Genomic DNA, 19,985 nt, shown 5'->3' on the forward strand with positions numbered 1-19,985 from the left:
CTGAAGGTGGCCTCTTGCTGAAGATGCCACCAGGTGGCTGGAGACAGGGGGAGTGAACAAGACCAAAAAAGAACCCAGCTGCCAAAAGGCCACTTGTTCCAAACAATGAGTTGTGTAACACCAGGTCAAAAGGTTTAGTAGAGAACCAGCTGCACATTAGACAACACTGTGCTGTACACATCCCAATACTTTTATTTTCTCCCTATTGTGTTATGGATATATACTATATAGCATTATAGTATAGACATTTATACAAAAGTCTTTAATTATAAGCTGTACTCTAAAATCAGAATGGAAAATGTTGTTTGTAAGTCATGACCTTATTCAACATCAGAGTGACTTACATCATCTTCTTTGGTCCCACCCCAAAAGTTGGTTCCGCCGGCATAACTTGGGATGTTCAGCACGGCAATTCCCTGAAGACTGGGGAGTGGGATGTACTGGCCATCACACTGAAAAAAAAATCAAATGACCATAAAGAGAAATTAGGCCAGCGGTCACCAATCAACAAAAAACATCCATTTCTCATTGGTGTTGTGTGAAGTTAGTAAATAAACTAGCATTATATTGCTTGGCACTTTCCATAATCAGGATAATGTTGTTTTTAATAATATGTTAATTTAAAATCTCACCACAGAAATCTAACCCATCAGCCCTCTTAACATTCTGATGTAAGATTGTTAATTTACACGAATTTCAAATAAATCACAAACCCCATTGAAAAAAAAAATCTGTTTACATAATACTTAGTTTAACCTTTGGAAATGGATGAACAACATTATTTTATCGATTTCTAATCCTATATCATATGCTGGTGCGATTGGATTTCATTACCTATCCAAAGTGATGACTCACCTCCAACTGAACTTTCTGCTCTAAATTCTTATAGGTTCGTTGTAGAAGCTCTTTCGTTCCCAGAACTCCATACCACATCATGTTCTTTGTGCGACTTCTGAAAGGTCAAACAAATAGCAGCCAACAACTGAGGCACCATATAGAGCAAACTAATGTTAAAGCAACAATATACCTGCATTTCTCTGGGTGCTCCTCACGCTTGTTGTTGAACTCCAATGAGATCTTTGCATCCAACCCAATCCCAAAGTAATTATTCATCACACACTTCTCCAAGTAGCCCTCTCTGTTACAGAAATTACTAATGTAAGATCTTAAAAAACTTGGTTAAAGGTTAACTTAAATAGAAGAATTAAGCTCTTACAATGAATCCAGGTCAGGATCTATGAAGGGTGTGGCACCAAATGGGTCTATGTTGGCAAGCAACATTTTACTGATTATTGAGCTTCCAGCTATAGAGGCAGCAAGACCTGCCCGCAGTCCTACAGACCAACCAAAAAATGAATGTTAGGTTTCGGCATACTTAGAACACAACAAATAAAAAAAATCATATTTTTAAATTTTTAAATCATCCTTAAATGAAAACATTTTCATTTCATTTTTGATTTAAATGTTTTTTCAGAATTTTCATGTTGACATGTTGTGGCTTAAGTTTTCCAGACCCCAGCTGAGTAAATTGTTCTTTTTGGGGTCACATGGACTCATGTCATTTGGTCATACCAGGACAGATGATGCGTGTGTTGAGTACAGGCAGGTTCTCCTTGCTTGTGGTGAAGGGTGTGATGGAAAACGAGCCACAGGATTGTGTGCTGCGACTGATCCGTCTTTCCGGCGGTGAGCATGGTGACTTGGCCACTGCAGACACAGAAAGAGAACAGAACAACAGACATATTCATTACATCATTTCAAAGAGTGCAAATAAAATACGCTTTGAGAGACAACAGGCTTTGTAGGATTTCTGTGAATAAAAATGCACAAATAACTCTTAATACAAAAAAAGGAATGTTTTAATTTTCATGTTCCCATTTATGAGTAAAATGGACCATTATGGATGTGACAATTCTGAAAGCAGCACTTAGCTGACTATGGAGAAATGCCAAATCTTAAGACGAAAAAAGATAGTAAAGAAGAAAAAAATTAAAACTTTTCTCCTCTTCTTATCACCCCATATCTTAATAAAATCAGTACTGTATGCAGTAATATAAAATAATGAATCAAGTAATGTATTTTTATGCTGTTACAGGAAAACAGCATTTTTTAAGCTACTGTATGTGTTTTCAAACTGTAATTATGATGTAGTCATTACAGGGCAGCACTTAGCGTTCCATCAGAGTGTACTTGTACTTGACTAGAATCAACCCAAATTCACAGTACCCTTAAAAAATGCTACATTCTGAATACTAGCTTACACACTACTAAATACAGTATATAAGTGAGTTCACCCCTCACATGTTTGTAAATATTTTATTACATCTTTTCATGTGACAACAATGAAGAAACATAACTTTGCTAGAATTTAAAGAAGTGAGTGTACAGCTTGTATAACTAAATCATTTGCTGTCCCCTCAAAAAAACTCAACACAGCAATTAATGTCAAAAAAAAAATTGGGCCCAATTAGCCATTTTCCCTCACGGTGTCATATCACAGTGTTACAAGGTCTTAGGTGTGAATGGGGAGCAGGTGTTTTAAAGTTGGTGTTATCGCTCTCAATCTCTCATACTTGTCACTTGAAGTTCAACATGGTACCTCATTGCATAGAACTCTCTGAGGATCTGAAAAAAATAATTGTTGCTCTACATAAAGATGGCCTACGGTATAAGACGATTGCCAAGTCTCTGAAACTGAGCTGCAGCACGCTGGCCGAGACAATACAGCAGTTTAACAGGACAGGTTCCACTCCGAACAGGCCTCGCCATATTCAACAAAAGAAGTTGAGTGCACATGCTCAGCGTCATATCCAGAGGTCTTTAAGTAAAAGACTTAGTTATGAGTGCTGCCAGCATTGCTGCAGAGTTGAAGGGGCTGTCAGTGCTCAGACCATACGCCGCACACGGCATCAAATTGGTCTGCATACCTGTCATCCCAGAAGGAAGCCTCTTCTAAAGATGATTCACAAGAAAGCCTGCAAACAGTTTGCTGAAGACAAGCAGACTAAGGACATGGATTATTGGAACCATGTCCTGTGGTCTGATGAGACCAAGATAAACATACATGGTTCAGATGGCGTCAAGTGTGTGTGGTGGGAACCAGGTGAGGAGTACAAAGACAAGTGTGTCTTACCTACAGTCAAGCATGGAGGTGGGAGTGTCATGGTCTGAGGCTGCATCAGTGCTGCACTTGGGAGCTACAGTTCATTGAATTCATTCAATTTGGACATTTTCACTTAGGGGTGTACTCGCTTTTGTTGCCAGCAGGTTAGACATTAAAAGCTGTGTATTGAGTTATTTTGAGTGGTCAGCAAATTGACACTGTTATACAAGCTGTACACTCACTACTTTACATTGTAGCAAAGTGTCATTTCTTCAGTGTTGTCTCATGAAAAGATATAATAAAATATTTACTAAAATGTGAGGGCTGTACTCACTACTGTCAAATACTGTAAACAACAATGGATTGCTGGAAATGAAAGGTGACATAAGACTACATTGTGGGATATAGTGTATTCCATGGTGTAGGCTACTCAATAGACCAGTGGGCTCAATAGACATTCCATTTAGACAAGCCCAGCAAAACAGAAATGATTTGCTGCATATTTTATTTACTCTAAAAAGTATGCACTTACAGGACAGGGCTTCCAGTTCTTTAGTGTCTTCGTCTTTTTCGTTGTCTTTGTTTTCCTCCTCACTGTCCTTCCTGAAGTCTGAAGGGGACTGAAGCTCCTGCTCCTCTGTGTGAGCATTCTGCTCATCCAACACTACAGGAAACACAGCATTATTATAATGTCCCTTGTACCCTTGCTTAACTCGTTTCAGAGCAAATAAATAATAAATGTGAAATATCTTAAATATAGTAATAAAATATTTAGTAATTTTGGATATTCTGTAAAGTATTGATTAGTGTGGTTACTTGAATTATTTATTTTTATTTTATTTTAAATCTTATATGCATAATTAAATCTTGAAGATATGCTTTTGTTTAAACATTTGTATAAAGTTAAAAACTTCCACAGAAAGTTCTTTCAGACCGGCATTAAACCAGCGTTGTTTACAAAGTAGTCTATAGTCTCATTTGTATCGTACTTCTCTCAGCCTGCTCGATGATCTGCCGAAGAGCTTTCTTGAGGCTGTTGGCTCTCAGCACAAGCTGATCACGGGGTCTGTAAAGCTTATGGACTGAGCCCTTCTCGGTCTCATTTTCCTTCAACTCCGTTAAAGACTCTTCACTCAGATCTTCCTCTTCGTCCAGCTCCTCCTCCTCTACCTCCTCCTCTACAATAGGAGGAGTGGTGAGGGCTGAGGGGGTTATGGACTGGGCCTCCAAATTCAACGTCTGCAGGAGGGAGTCCAGCTTCTCATTTAAAATTGCACACTAGGGAAAACAGCATAGCTGTGTGTAAGATTATAGCTGTGATTATATGTACTAGCCAAGCTCAAAACAGCTCATCCTATCATCCTATCGGAACTACCAACATTTTAACATAATTTTTATTGTTCATCTTGTATATTACAAGCCATCTAATTTACGTCATTTGAGATGCATAATCATTTCAGGGCGGAAGTGCCTTTTTGTAGATTTTAACGGAAGATTATGAGGGCACATGAATTTTAAAAAGAAAATGACCCACATTGATAAGCTATTACTATAAATGTTGCAATATAGCAGCTTGGCACCATTTATTCGTTAATGAATTAGGACATTACTTAATTCAGACATTACATTATTATTGTATTTTTTTATTAATTTATATAAACAGATGCAATCCATAATTTATTTGGGTGAAATAAACAAAAAATTCTTATTGGGCAAGTACAGTAAAATCTGTGTTGGGAAATCCCCTGATTTACAACGGCAAGCTTATAATAGTGATTAATATATTGGTCTGTATGATTTTGTGGGAAATTTAACATTGATTGACTTCAACCCAAACGAAGATAAATACATAAAGTAACCTGCAATTTCATTTTTCAAAAAGAGACGGCAACAGAGATGCAAAAGTTAAATATAGTACAAATATGTATCCATTTTGGCTTGGTTTCATACACTTTTAATCGAGTTTTAACAGTTAATTTAAATAATTAAGCTGCTGAATCACATCCTATTATACTCATCACCTGCAAATCCTAAAAATAATAATATAAAATAATGAATTTTTTTTTTTCTTTTCATTAACTGCCAGTCATCATATCACTCAAACACATTGTTTCTTTGTTGTAAAGTCCATGCTATCTGCATTAAATACTATGCCCTTAACTAGGTTAGGAGACCTCTTCAGCTCTCTTAAATAATTTAGAAGCTGAGACCTAGTCTTAACACTTAGGAACCTTTATGAATCACTCTTATTTTTAAGAATAAGAGTAAAGTTACTTCATTCTTAGAATTTTTACACACCTAAAGAGTAAAATTTTACTCTGAATGGCTTTATACATACTGGCCCTGGGCCTGTATTTATCAAGCTACTGAGAATTACTCATTCTTGGTTCAAAGCTGAGCTCAGTCGTAATTTAAGCAAAGTGTAGGAGTAAATCTTGCTTTTATACTTAAGTATGGAAGTAGCAGCAAATTTCATAAATTCTTAAGACTAAAATGGTACTTTGTAAGCAAGTAGGTAAGTAAATAATTTACTTTGAGAAGCTTGATAAATACGGGCCCTGATTTTTATTTCAGTTTTAGGTCTTCATTTATTTCCATTTAATTATTTTAGTGCCATAAACTAATTTAAACTATTTTAAGTGTTTGGCTAAGGCAACATTTCTGGTTTGCATCCATAAGATTAAAAATATTTTACATTAAAAAAACATCTTAAAACATATCTGTGAATACTTGATAGGTAAACAATCTTTCTCTTTTAACAGGTGTTGTTGTAACTTGGTTTAAGAATTTATTGTATTATTGCCTCTTTATATTTATTGTATTATTGCCTCTAACCCTGACCATAACCCTAACCCTAACCCTGACAAATCATTTTATAGTTTTCTAATATCTTTGTTTGTCGTTTCCTACAAAAGCATCTGGTAAATGACTAAAGGTACATTTAAAAAAGAGAGAATTACATTTTTATGTACCATTCATTTATAAAGTATTTAATTTACTGGATTGTTAAAAAATAAGCTTATAAAAACATAAAATATTACACAAAAATACAGTATATGTTATTTTAATATACAGTATATATAGTTCAAATTAATCATAATATAATATAGGACTTCAGTCAGACGGCCCCACCCCTACCTCAACCAATATTGCAATGTCTCTTTAAGATTATTTATCCACAGAGAAAACAGGCTGACAAATAGAAACATTTTAAGATTAACTAGATAACGGGCATTATTATCTAATTGATAAGAGTTATTGCTATTCAAGCAATATAGTAATATGTGAATATAGAGCAATAATTCATTCAACAAAAAAATATATATAGTGGACAATAGTCACAGAGAATTCCTCACAGTCACTGTAAAACGGCTTTGGGGTAAAGAGCAGAAGTTCAAAAGCAAAGACTCACTTTAAGAGCCAATGCATCAGCCTCTTCTGAGCCCTCACTGCTTCTCTCATAACACTTTCCCACTTTGGCAACAAATTCTTTCACCGTCTCACACAGAACCCTGGAGGACAGAAAAAAAACGGTAGTTTATGCCTTTCTTAGTAGGGAAGATTTCCGACTGTCTGGTTTTAGATGACATGGGTGACTCACTTGGATGAAGAAATGACCACTGAGTGCTGATCTGAGTTCAGGATCTTTGTGAGATGGGCAGCTACTGAATCCTCATAGGCAGATATCAGAAACTAAAGCCACAGACATCACATTACTGATATGAAATATGGTAAGAGTAGGTCAAGAGTAACATCAGTCACTCTTCACATAAGAAAAAATGTATACAGCATAACTATCGTCTGCATACAGTTTGTGTTGTGGATAGGTTGAGGGTTATGGGTGGGTTTAGAGCTGTTGATAGTGTAATTACAGTATATGTAGATACTTGAAATGTAACAACACATATCTACACAATAGATACATTGCATACATTTTTGCTTAAGTTGGTCCTTAAAGTGAAAGACACCTTATATAAGATGGGACCAAATATGACAGCTTAATATTAATATATAACAACTACCTGGCCATCTTCTGCCTCCTCTGGTGTGGCTGGGCAGCTCTGTTTGGGAGGTATTTTAATTTCATACGTCATTATACTCCACCTGTATACAACAGAAGACAGCTTTAATTGTAGGCACAAATGCTATGGGTATGATGTTCTTAGAATTGTGTGCTGGTTTTTGCTTTGTACCTGTCCAGCATCTTTGTGCTGGCTCGCTCTAGCTTCTCCAGAATCTGAGGGAGTTGAGTGTCATCATCACATGATGGCCCCCAGCCGAGCACCCGTGCCAGGTCATTCCCAGTGCCCAGCGGCAACACGCCCAACTGGCACTGCCAACCACACAGAGTTTGATTCATATCATGTGCATGCTCAAAAAATTACTCATTACAACCGTTCAAACCATGCAAGCAAAATGGCCTGATTTACAGAGAAAATATGTCATTCCTGGTTTGGAGACTGACATATTTTCTCTGTAAATCAGGCCATTTTGCTTGCATGGTTTCCATTTCAACAGTCTGACTATTGTAAAATCTCTTTTGTCGAAACCATTGTTTGTTATAAATGCAAATATAATATCAAATATCTTCTGATATACTACGTAAAAGCAGTGTTTTCACTTTTAGTGTAGTGTCGACTGAAAAATCTGTTGTTGGAAATGTGTTGCATTGTACCAACAGTAGTTAGAACAATGAGATTTTCACTCACCTGTTTGTGAAGATTTAGTTTATCAATTTCAGACAGGACCCAACCGACACTTCCATCTCCACCACATACCAGGATTCGGAAGTTATCAAATTTCTGGAACAACCGAAGACTTGGGAAAATAATCACATCATTAGGATTTTTTATTTCTAATTTTGTTAAAGCAGGGAAAAAACTGCTCAAAGTTTACATTCTTTACATCTTTGACATCCTGGTCTTACCCTAAATGAGGTCCACCATTGACTAGGTCAAAGACCTGAGCGGGATTGAGCAGCTGTTTGAAGCGACGCAGGAATTTTACCCCTTGGTTGTCGCCACTTTTAGAGTTGACGAACACAAGAAGTGGACTAGCGCAGGATGGGGGGCAGGTGGCTTTCCAGAAACCTGTCAAAGAAGCAGAATTAAAAGAATTACAAAAGTCTTTGCTCTAATATACATTTCTGCATTTGGTAGATACTCTTATTTTATTTAAGGTATAACTATTCAAACTAATGTACAGTTTCAAATGTACATCCGATTGCATCCTTTGGGTAAACCCTACATCCTTTGCAGATCTAATCCCTGAATACATTGCAATGTGCTCATAGAAATAAATAGAAATCCATTGAGGACGGTGATAAAAATTAAGTTAAATTCATATTCATTTCTATACTGCTTTTCACAATTGTTTTATTGTTGCAAATCAGCATAACAGTATTATTACAGACAGCAGAGTCAAAATGAAAAGGAACTGTGAATTTAATTACAATGTTTATTCTAGCATGCATCTACCTTTAGACAGTATACAGAAAGCGTCTTGGTTACGTATGTAACCTCAGTTCCCTGATGGAGGGAACGAGATGTTGTGTCGAGAACGACAGATGGGGTTCGCCCTTGAGAACCAATCAACTCTGACTACTATAGAAAAGGCCAATGAAATTTGGCGAATGAAATTTGCATGCCGGGCTCCGCCCCCGGATATCCGGTATAAAAGGAAGACGGCGTGCAGCATTCACTTACCTTTTGTTCTGAAGAGCCTGAGAGCCTCTCACGACTGCAGCAGAATACGATACGTGTTTGTGGCATAAGGGACACAACGTCTCGTTCCCTCCATCAGGGAACTGAGGTTACATACGTAACCAAGACGTTCCCTTCCTGTCGGTCTCTCGACGTTGTGTCGAGAACGACAGATGGGGTTGCCTATGGAAAACGCCACAACGCTGTATCGCGTCACAATCTCTAGCGAAGCGACGGTAACAAGCCTGGGCATGTCAGCTCGATGCTTTCGCTAAACTGTAACCTTCCAGTGTGGTGGTCGGGGGGTTCCAGAGCTTTCTTGGAGAAAGATGGGTACAGCCCTGACCGGTAACCTTTCACGGACGAGGCCTTAGCTCTCTACTGGCGAGAGGCCGTCCGGCTCGGGTTTACACCGGGTGAGCGCAATCAGAGTAGCGCTTAATCAGAGAAGCGCTGCAGAGGCCACCTCCTACCCGTGGGGAGGAATATGGTGGATATGGGTATGGTCTCGTCCTTGGAGGAGAACGCATGGAACGTGCAGACTGGGTAGTTAACCGCGAGATGGAGGTCCACCTGGGGAAGCTCATGGGTTACCAGGAGTGGGAACCATTCTCATGAGGGTATAGCAGACGGAACAGCCCACGGAGGGGGTGTTACAGACGTCCGGTAGCACTAGGTCAGGTTAGAGCTATCTGTGATAGCTCACATGGTATCCCGGCCTAAGGGGGAAGGCTGCTCTGCCCAGCCAGCCCCCCTGGGGGTGCTTGCTTAGTGATGGATGGAATGCCTATTCTTAATCAGTGTCTGGGTAAGAAGGGAGGTTGGTGAGGTACCAGTTTCTTAGCCATGTGTTTGGGTAAGAAGAAAAGGTAGATAGCACACTGACCCAACCTGTTAGAGGGTGGAAAGGTGCTTTCGCAGGCATACGCCCCCCCGGATGCCAGTCCTACATGTCGCCACATAGGACGTGGGCTGACACTGGGTTTACGCGAAGGTTGTAAACCCTTGCGAAGGTGTTTGGGCGTAGCCCAACCCGCAGCTCTACAGATGTCTGCTAGAGAGGCGCTTCTGCCAGTGCCCAGGAGGTGGCTAAACTCCGTGTGGAGTGAGCCCTCACTGCCAATGGGCATGGGAGATTCTGAGATCGGAATGCCGTCGTAACGGCGTCCACGACCCAGTGCGCCAGCCTCTGTTTGGAGAGAGCCTTCCCCTTCTGCTGTCCTCCAACAGACACGGAGCTGGTCAGAGCTTCAGAGCACCTCAGTGGGTCTTTCTCATTGAGAGAGACACCAGGACGAGAAAAGGCGCCGTCTAGAGGCGTGTAACTGCCTAGTAGATGGGGCCCTAGCCTGGCTGATGGTCTCTGCCATAGAGGGGGAGTAGCCATCTCAGGATCTTCTCGTCCCGTCTAGAGACCAGACATGGGTGTTCCAGAGGTCTGATCTGGGATGCCAGAACGTGTCCCTCCCCTGATAGAGCAGGTCCTCTGTCAGGGGAATGGTTCAGGGGGAGTCGCTGTCCAGAGCATCAGCTCTGAAGCCATGTGCGGTTAGACCGGTGTGGTGTAACCAATAACACTTGGTGCTCCTGCTCCCTGACCTTGCACAGCATCTGTGCAAGGAGGCTCCTGGGGGGGGAAGGTGTGCTTCCGCCCATCCCGAGGTCAACTGTGCGCCAGAATATCCGTGCCGAGAGCATGGAATACCAAGCGGGCAAATGGTGGTGTTACGGTAGGCGAACAGGTTTACCTGGGCCTACCCGAACAGCCTCCAAATGAGCTGGACTGCGCGGGGGTCGCCACTTTCCACGAGGCATTAACTGGCGTGAAAGCACGTCGGCTGTCTAGTTCAGTTTGCCCGGGGTGTGTGTGGCCCGCAGGGAACGGGCCACACACTCCACCGGAGGAGGCGTCGAGAAAGTTGTGTTAGCTGCTGTGAGCGAATGCCACCCTGACGATTTGTGTACGCTACAGCTGTAGTGCTGTCCTCGGACCAGCACGTGCTTGTCTCGCACGAGAGGCCGTAGCCTGCTCAGTGCAAATAGCACAGCCCACAACTCTTGGCAATTGATATGCCAGCGCAGGCGGGGGTTCGTCCAACGCCCCGCCTGCGTGCCCGTTACACACTGCACAGCACCCCTGCAGGGAGACGTCAGTCGTCACCACGACCTGTCTCATAACCTGCCCAGAGGGACCTGAGTCTGTCGAAAAAGTCATTGAAGACTATGGAGCATCGGAAGCAGGGCGTCATCACCATGCGCCTGCTGCCGGTGTGCCACGCTCTCCTCGGAACTCGACTCTGAAACCAGTGTTGGAGCGGTCTCATGTGCATCAACCCGAGGGGTATTAACCCGCGAGGACGCCATGTGTCCCAGGAGCCTCTGAATTATTTCAGGGGGACCGCTGTCTGCCTTAAATGTTCATTTCAGACAGTTCAACACTGGTTGGGCTCATACTGCGGACAGGTGCGCCGACATGGTGACAGAGTTGAGTTCCATACCGAGAAAGAGGATGCTCTGCACTGGGGAGAGCTTGCCCCTCTCTTGGTTGACCTGGAGTCCCAATCGATCTTGGTGCCGGGGCACCAGGTCCCTTTGTGTACATAACAGATCTCACGAGTGTGCCAAGTCGCTGAGATAGTTAAGTACCCGCTCGCCTTCCTCCCCTCCGGGAGAAAGGGCGGTTTCCACGATCTTCGTGAAGACCATGGAGACAGGGACAGACCGAAAGGGAGGATTCTGTACTAATATGCCCGCCTCTCGCAAGCGAACCGTGGGAACGGCCGGTGTCGAGGAGGATCGAGACATGAAAGTAAGCGTCCTTCCGGTCGATTGCCACGAACAAATCCTGACACCTGATAGATGTCAGGACGCCCTCTGTTTGAGCACCCTGAACGGTAGCTTGTGAAGGTGCTCTGTTCAGGGTACGCAGATCTTCGTGACCCACTGAACATCTTGGTTTTGAGGGACGACCTCGATGCCTGTTTTGCCAGAAGTGTGGTGACCTCTACCCGAAGTACGGAGGCGTCCCTGCCTCTGACAGAGGGAGAGATGATGCCCCAAAACTTGGGAGAGTCTCTGGCAAACTGGATCGAGTAACCAAGACGGAGCGCCCTTATTAGCCAGCGAGACAGTGTGGGCAGCTCTCGAGCTCCCAGGGACTGTGACAGGGTGACCAAGGGGACGGTCTGCTTCATCATTCCCACGGGGGGGTTCATCGGCTGGCGGAGCTAACCATGTCGCGGGTGTCCCCGGAGGGAAGGTTGCCTCCGTCTTTTTACCTGCCTGGCGGGACGATGGCACGCACTGTCGGTTTGAGAGTGGTGACAGCCGTCGTATGTGTACGACCTCACGCCTCGCCAGGGTGTGAGGTCGGTTCGCCGTGCACAGTCCAGTGGAGTGTGCGATAGGCCCAAGTACACCCGGGGAGAACAGAAAACTCTGCGAGTAAGTGGGCGCCAAGCCCTGAAAAGGGCCCGGCTTTGGTGACGAGGCAGGAATCGTCCCGTATTGACCGATCAGAGCCGTGGCTGTGAAGGTTCGGGCCCGATGTTTTTCTCCCTTGGGTCTTCGCGTCAGTGCCCCTTCTCGGAAGAAGGTTGTTGACGGGGTGGAGGTTTCCCCCTCGACCTCTGCTTCCGGAGTGCCGCCTGTGGGGGCATAGGAACCGGACCCGATGTCGAAGGGGTCCTGGGTTGCAGGGAAGCAGACGTCATGTGAGATCTCGGAGGCCTGTAGGCGGCCGAGTCGTGGCGTGAAAAAATTTGGCTAATTGCGATGGTCTGCTACACCGTCAAAAACTGCTGAGCGCAGTCCTCGACAGTGTTACAAACAACCCACCCTGCGAGATGAGTGCATCAAGAAAGCGGACTTCCTTGGTGTCACTCTTCTACACCAGGTATAGCCGGGGGTGTCTCTCCTGGACCACTACCGTGGACATCGTCCGACCCAGGGCCCCCGCCGACACCTTAGTCGCCCGTAGAGCGCTGTCAGTGGCGGCACGGAAATCCTGCATTATACCCGGGTCGGCCTTACCCTCGTGGAGCTCTCTCCACGCCCTGGCCTGGCGGACCTGCAGGATGGCCATGGTAAGAGAGAGGAGGCAGCCTGGCCCGCGGCAGTGTAAGGATTCGACACCAGTGATGCCGAAGTCCTACACCCTTTGGACGGTAGGCGTGGCCGATTCCCCCAAGGAGGTAGCCGCCCGCGGCACAGGTGCACCGCAGGCGCCCGTTCCACCCGGGGGATCTCGACGTAGCCTTTGGCTGTCCCACCAACGAGGGAAGTAAGGGAGCCGGAGCTGGTTTCACTGGAACGGTCTGTGAGTGGAGCGCTCCAAGTTTTACACAGCTCCTCATGCACCTCCGGGAAAAACATGGCACCCGGGGTGGGCGCGGTTTGCACCGCGCTCCGACCTCAGGAACCACGCATCCCCGGGTTAGCATGGATGACATCACTGCTGCTTCCTCCTGAACTCGACCGCTGGGGGTGGAACTTGGATTCGTCAGAGTAGGATGCCAGTCTCCCTCCGATGCTGCGAGCGACATCTCATCTACGTCACACATCGTGTGCGTGAGGATCCGGACGGTATGCCACCGCCGGTTGGGGAATGTTTAGAAGAGCGAATCAGGGTGCGATCGGCCCGTGAGCACTTGGCTGGCAGGTTTACGATCGCAGAGTTCCCTATATCACTAACGCTGCTACGTGGGTGGTCATCAGGGCCGTAGCCACAGATGTCACAGCCCAGGTAGCAGACGAAATGGTGGCTGGTTCCCGTAGGAAGACAGCCACCCGTGACCGCAACTTCTGAATGTCAACCAACGCTGCTTCAGCGTACTGGACGGCCAGACGCCTAAACGCAGCGATCGTGTCCATCCCCCTCCTCGATGAGGGTGCCGCACCCAAGAGAACAGCGGGACATGCCGCGCTGGAGATTGCTCAGTCAGTCCTGAAAAGGACTTTTTTAGAAAAAATCTCTAACACCTCCTGAATCGCCGAGACGCCCAGGGGAAGGTCGCTGCAGGTAAGGACGATCCGCTGCAACACGTCGTAGATCCGGCAATGTAGAAGAAGAGGAATTCATTGAATTCGTTCTTGTTCGTAGTCATGATCGAAGGCTCTGAAGAACAAAAGGTAAGTGAATGCTGCACGCCGGCTTCCTTTTATACCGGATATCCGGGGGCGGAGCCCGGCATGCAAATTTCATTCGCCATGTTCATTGGCCTTTTCTATAGTAGTCAGAGTTGATTGGTTCTCAAGGGCGAACCCCATCTGTCGTTCTCGACACAACGTCGAGAGACCGACAGAAAGGGAAACAGACTTTATGTATTAAAAAACAGTAACACTTTACTTAAAGCCTTAATGTAAAATACATTATAATTGTTCATAATGAGTTGTAATACATGAAATGTTAATGTAAAGATTTATAACCAAATTAAAAATTTCTTACAATTAATTGATATAATTCTGAACAGTTTGTATGTTCCCTGGATCATTAGTTAGAAGAACTCAACTTTGCCAGCACTTGCACTCCAAAAAAAAATAACGCTGAGATTATTTGTTGACTCTGTGTTGCTTAGAAACAGTTTTCCTCATGCATAGACAAGGATGAAAAGAGAAAGGAGTGGAAAATGTTTTATGCACAAGTATATAGCCTACAGTATGAAAAATCTAATCATCAGCCTTACTTATATTATATAAATAATTAAATGCTTTGATGTCCTAATTAAAGCTAAGCCGAGGGAGAAGCTGTCATTGCACACGCTTGCCGTTGTGTGGTCACGTGCATGCGGAATGTTCAGTAAACAGTTGCTCAACTGGCCAGTAGCTGCAAGCGAAACCTGCTGTGTTTATGAGACCCACCATATGCCCCAATTAAATTGTAACATTTTTATCTAAACACATGCGCTACATTAAATGTTTTCGCATGTGCATACATAGTTTGCTTCGGTACCTGTATTTTGATTTTTGTGTACACAGCTTTGAGTCTGCATGTAAATGCAGTTGACAGTCACCCTCCAGCTCGGGTTTGTGTGTTCTCCCTCTGGCTCCGAGTGGACATGCGTGGGTGGATATCTGTCAGTGAACCCCGCTGGGTTTAGAAGAAGCCCCTCCTCTCCATGTTCTCCCTCTCTTGTTGAGGCAGGCTGAGGCGAATTGAGTCACGAAGCTCCTTCACGTGCCAAAGGCCAACATAAGCAAATTAAGAAGCAGTTCTCTGCGCCACCTTGCACTGAGGCGAGGGATTTCTTGCACGTGATGGACTCTCCCCCTGAATGCATTCTCGCTTTCTATCTAGCACCGGTCCTCTCTGCTATAGCAGCTTAAAGAATCCAGTGAATTCATGCTACCAATATTCCTTTGTTCTATTTTAACCAGCCAATTAATTGGTCGAAAAATCGGTATCAGGATAAACCTTACAACCATTGATTATTAAACTGGTGTCTGGCAGCAACTAATCTCTACATCCAATAAATGCTCCTCAATTAAAAGTAGAGACGCTTTGGGCTTCTGATCAACAGTGGATGTCCTCAGCTCCTCACAAAGGTTCAACTTCATGCACACACATAGACAGCCTGGTGAAGACACCGTATTAGAGAATCAATGGCTATGTCTGTAAAAACATCTGCCTTGCTGGCCAGTCAGGCAGTGACTTAAATTTGTATCAAAGCTCTTCAAAGGGAAAGTATGGGAGTCTTCTTCTTCTGCATTGCTAAGGTCGCACTATAATAACTTTTCTGACCAAATATTAATCCGGACACCTACTGTAACAAACTATGTTTCTTAAAGGGATACCACCCAAAAATTTAAATTCCATCATCATTTACTCGCCCTCAAGTTTTCCCTAGCCTGTATACATTTCTTTGTTCTGTTGAAAAATGTTGGAAAAATGCTAGTAACTGACATTTCTGGGGCATCATTGAGTACCATAGTAGGGAAAACTTGTTTATTTTTTTGTTCTGTTGAACACAAAAGAATATATTTAAAAGAATTTAGGAAAGCAAAAAGTTCTAGGGCACATTTAAAAAATGTTCCACTATGGTAGTCAATGATGTCCCAAAAATGTCAGTTGCTGACGTTTTCCAATTCATTTTCTTTGTGTCCATCAGAATAAATAAATGTATACAGGTTGAGAACAGCTTAGTGGGAGTTGTTCATTAATTTACATTTTTGGTGGAGTAGGCTCTAATGGCACTAAAAACACCTTTTCCAAGTTGGTCCACCTATAACGAATGTACAAAAGGTCACAATGCTCAGCACAGAGCACATCACACAGAGTAGATTCAGTCTTTAACTTTTGTTGATTGGCTCTTTTACAGGAAGGAGGAACTTCCATCGCTAGAGTGGATGTATTGCACTCTTCCTCATTGACAGAACTGCATCATCTTGTTGGTATCTGTAATCTTTGCTTGTATGAATGTATCAACTGGCATCATAGCATCATGTGACAGGAAGGATTATTACTGATGTTTGCTCTGACAAAAGAACCATAACTAAAATATTTTTTAATGAATAAACTGCACTACTTGCTTCTCCACAAAAACAGAATCATAACTGTACAAGTGCAACATTTATAAATTAATTTCACACACAATCTTTCCACAAACCACCGAATCCCATGCTACTGATGGCAGACATTTTAGCTTTTCTACTTTTATAGCCAGTGGGCTATTTTTACACATCCTTACTAATGTTGAGCAAGAAAGGTGTAAATAGCATCCATACAGCTGTCAATAAAAGACAATGTGCAATATCCTGGAAATATTTCCCTTGTGGCATATGCTCTGAGCTGGGCTGACTGTGCAAACAATGAAAGTATGATTCTTCGGCAGCAGGTTAATAATGCAGGCAGGAATCGAGAAGGCGAGAGCCAGGGATGAGGCAGTGTTATTGTTTGCTCTCGTCTTGAATTTTCCGAGCACATGGTCCACCAAAGGCTGTTATGTTTACATGCATTGGGACAAGACGCTCTGGGGGAAAGTGACTTTCCACACTACGCTAGAGAGCTTCAGAGATAAAATATAGGAAAATAAATACAGAGTGTCTATAGACAGCTTCATCGGACGAATCCGACTGGCCCTAAGTGTTCGGTGATGGTTCCGGCTAGTGGTTAATAAGTAATTATTTAACTGTTTATATTTTATTTATATTAATGTATATAAATATTTTAATGTATAATAATTGTTTTAATTAAACAATTTGTTGAATCTGACTGTATACATTTTATTGAATAAACATTTAGTTAATGTCAGACTCTTCTGCTTCTCTGCCTGTTTTCCCCGTATTTCCCCTCGGCCTTCATTTCCCATGTTTTCAACAGTAATCACCACACCTGTCAACATCCCTTCATCATCCAGCCAGACACAATATAGACTCACTCCGTTCTCCCCATCATTGTCTTGTCTTAAATGTAACCACTGTGTGTGTATCTTGCCATTGAGCTTTATGTTATTATTCTAATAAATATTTCAAATGTGATTATCGTTCCTCGTCGTCTGTGTGCTGGGGATGATTTACTGTTACAGAAGACAAGATCCCTACATGGATTACTGCAACATCTCTCCAGCCTCTGGAGAACTATGTGGAGGAGTTTGTCGGGTTGTGTGATCGGGAGAGTTGGAGCGATCCCATGCTGAACCGTGTGTTCCTGACTGGTCTGGACAACGGTCTGCTCGTCCTTGTTATGCTCCCTGAAATGGAAAGTATTCGCTGGAGGATTTTATAAATTGAGTCTTCTAAGCAATAGGCTCAGAATTCTGCATCGGGGAAGCTGATGGGGATTTGAGCAATGGCCGCCCAGTACCGCTCGTTAGTGGGTGATCTGCTCCGGCTCACCCCATGTCCGCGCCTCACTCCTTCACCATCCAGCAATCTCCCGCCGCGGCTCCCCGGAACTTATTGAACCTTCCCCTCATGAACTACTCCTGCGAAAGTTTGACACGCTCTTCTAGTGGTCTTCAGAGTCCCCAGAACCATCTCCAGAGCTCCGCCCCTATCCTTCTTCTGAGTCCACAGAGCTCCGCCCCTATTCTTCAGTTCCCAGAGCAACCTGCAGTTTCACCACAAATTACTTTCACAGAACCCTCTCCAGTAGAGACCTTTGTAGAGCTCTCTCTTGCATCTGTCGTAGAGCCCTCTCTTAAAGTCCTCCATAGAGACCTCTCCAGCGTCCTCCGTAGAGCCCTCTCTAGTGTCCTCCATAGAACCCTCTCCAGTGGTTCCCACTAGCCCCCGTTCCGAGAGCGTTGGTGCTGGCATGTTCCCTGGGGCATCCCAGGATTCCCCTAAATATATATTTTTGGGGGGGCTCCCATACCCTTGCTGGAGTAGACGGTCCAATCTCAAAGGAAAAGACCCAGAGGACCGTGAAAACATCTCCATTCCGTGGTCGTCCTGGCTCTCTCCAGCATCCTCACTGCTCCTCCTTCTCCACGCCCCTCTCTAGATTCTACTGGTAACCCACAATAATACTGAGTAGACTGAATAATACTTTTGTTTGTTACATTGCAAAACTGTATGTGTTGACTTTACTTAAAATACATGTTCACTATTTTTGTATCATGGTTTTTAAGTAAATTACACATAAGGAGATTTTAAGTAAAAATAACAAGATAATCTTTGTTGCGTTTGCACAAATATATCAGTTCGCTTGACCTTCTTTACTTAAAAAATAATGTAGCAAGAGTTCAAACAACTTACAGTGCTCATGTGGGCTGTACTTAAATGTTTCATTAATTTACTATAAAGAATAGTGAAGTATATTATTATAACAAACAATTCCCTTTCTGTCGGTCTCTCGACGTTGTGTCGAGAACGACAGATGGGGTTCGCCCTTGAGAACCAATCAACTCTGACTACTATAGAAAAGGCCAATGAAATTTGGCGAATGAAATTTGGATACCCGTCTCTACCCCCGGATGTCGGGTATAAAAGGAAGCCGGTGTATAAAAAGGAAGATGTTCAGCAGGTTTTACAGCCCGTACTTCATCGCTCCCAATCTGCGTACCCTGAACAACCACCTTCACAAGCTGCCATTCAGGATGCTCACGCAGAAGCGCTTCCTGACATCTATCAGGTGTCAGGATTGGTTTGTTGCAATCCACCTGAAGGATGCTTATTTTCATGTCTTGATCCTCCCTCGACACCGGCCGTTCCTACGATTCGCGTTGGAGGGGCGGGCATATCAGTACAGAGTCCTCCCTTTCGGTCTGTCCCTGTCTCAACGGGTCTTCACGAAGATCGTGGAAGCAGCCCTTTTTCCCATTGGGGCCCCTTTTTCCCGGGGGGCCCCCGTCTGCGCTGGCATATCAATTGCCTAGAGTTGTGGGCTGTGCTGCTTGCGCTGAAAAGGCTACGGCCTCTAGTTCAGGGACAGCACGACACACGTAGCATACATCAATCGCCAGGGTGGCGTACGCTCACGGCAGCTAACACGACTTGCCCGACGCCTCCTCCTGTGGAGTCAGCAGGTGATCCGCTTTGCGGGCCACACACATCCCAGGCGATCTGAACCAGACAGCTGACACACTCTCTCGTCAGTATACGCCTTGCGGAGAGTGGCGACTCCACCCCCGTGCAGTCCAGCTCATTTGGGTGCTGTTCGGACAGGCAAAGGTATACCTGTTTGCCTCTCACGACACCACCCATTGCCCGCTTTGGTACTCCCTGTCCGAGGCCCCCCTCGGCATGGATGCCCTTGCGCACAGCTGACCGCGGGACGGGTGGAAACACACCTTCCCCCACCAGGAGGTCAGGGAAGAGGAGCACCAAGCGCTATGGGTTACACCGCACTGGTCTAACCGCACTTAGCTTCAGAGTTGATGCTCTGGACAGCGACTCCCTCTGAACCATTCCCCTGAAAGAGGACCTGCTCTCTCAGGGGAAGAACACGTTCTGGCATCCCAGAACAGACCTCTGGAACACCCATGTCTGGTCTCTAGACGGGAAAAGAAGATCCTGAGTTGGCTAATCCCCCTTTACCGCAGAGACCATCACCCAGGCTAGGGCCCCATCTACTAAGCGGTTACACGCCTCTAGATGGCGCTTTTTCTCGTCCTGGTGTCTCTCTCAACGAGAAAGACCCACTGAGGTGCTCGATCAGGATTGTGTTGTCCTTCTTACGAGACTGGAGACTAACATCTCCTCTCCACACTGAATGTGTATGTAGTCGCTATCGCCACTCA

The 19,985-nt window shown here is 44.3% G+C and overlaps 1 protein-coding gene across 2 annotated transcripts in view; it reads right to left on the minus strand.

The window, feature by feature from the left end:
* The window catches only part of dgkh (diacylglycerol kinase, eta), a 58,555-nt gene that overhangs the window by 14,285 nt on the left and 24,285 nt on the right, over positions 1 to 19,985 (minus strand). For both annotated transcript variants that reach the window (XM_056754728.1, XM_056754729.1), the window contains 13 exons: positions 8,031 to 8,193; positions 7,813 to 7,921; positions 7,297 to 7,436; positions 7,126 to 7,207; positions 6,705 to 6,796; positions 6,516 to 6,615; positions 4,093 to 4,381; positions 3,636 to 3,767; positions 1,573 to 1,707; positions 1,217 to 1,334; positions 1,028 to 1,138; positions 856 to 952; positions 345 to 452 (listed from right to left, as the gene is read on the minus strand). In XM_056754728.1, coding sequence (XP_056610706.1) covers positions 345 to 452; positions 856 to 952; positions 1,028 to 1,138; positions 1,217 to 1,334; positions 1,573 to 1,707; positions 3,636 to 3,767; positions 4,093 to 4,381; positions 6,516 to 6,615; positions 6,705 to 6,796; positions 7,126 to 7,207; positions 7,297 to 7,436; positions 7,813 to 7,921; positions 8,031 to 8,193 — 1,676 coding nt within the window. The remainder of the gene's footprint in view (positions 1 to 344; positions 453 to 855; positions 953 to 1,027; positions 1,139 to 1,216; positions 1,335 to 1,572; positions 1,708 to 3,635; positions 3,768 to 4,092; positions 4,382 to 6,515; positions 6,616 to 6,704; positions 6,797 to 7,125; positions 7,208 to 7,296; positions 7,437 to 7,812; positions 7,922 to 8,030; positions 8,194 to 19,985) is intronic.

This window comes from Triplophysa dalaica, chromosome 8 (assembly GCF_015846415.1).
Source record: "Triplophysa dalaica isolate WHDGS20190420 chromosome 8, ASM1584641v1, whole genome shotgun sequence".
NCBI classification, from domain to species: domain Eukaryota; kingdom Metazoa; phylum Chordata; class Actinopteri; order Cypriniformes; family Nemacheilidae; genus Triplophysa; species Triplophysa dalaica.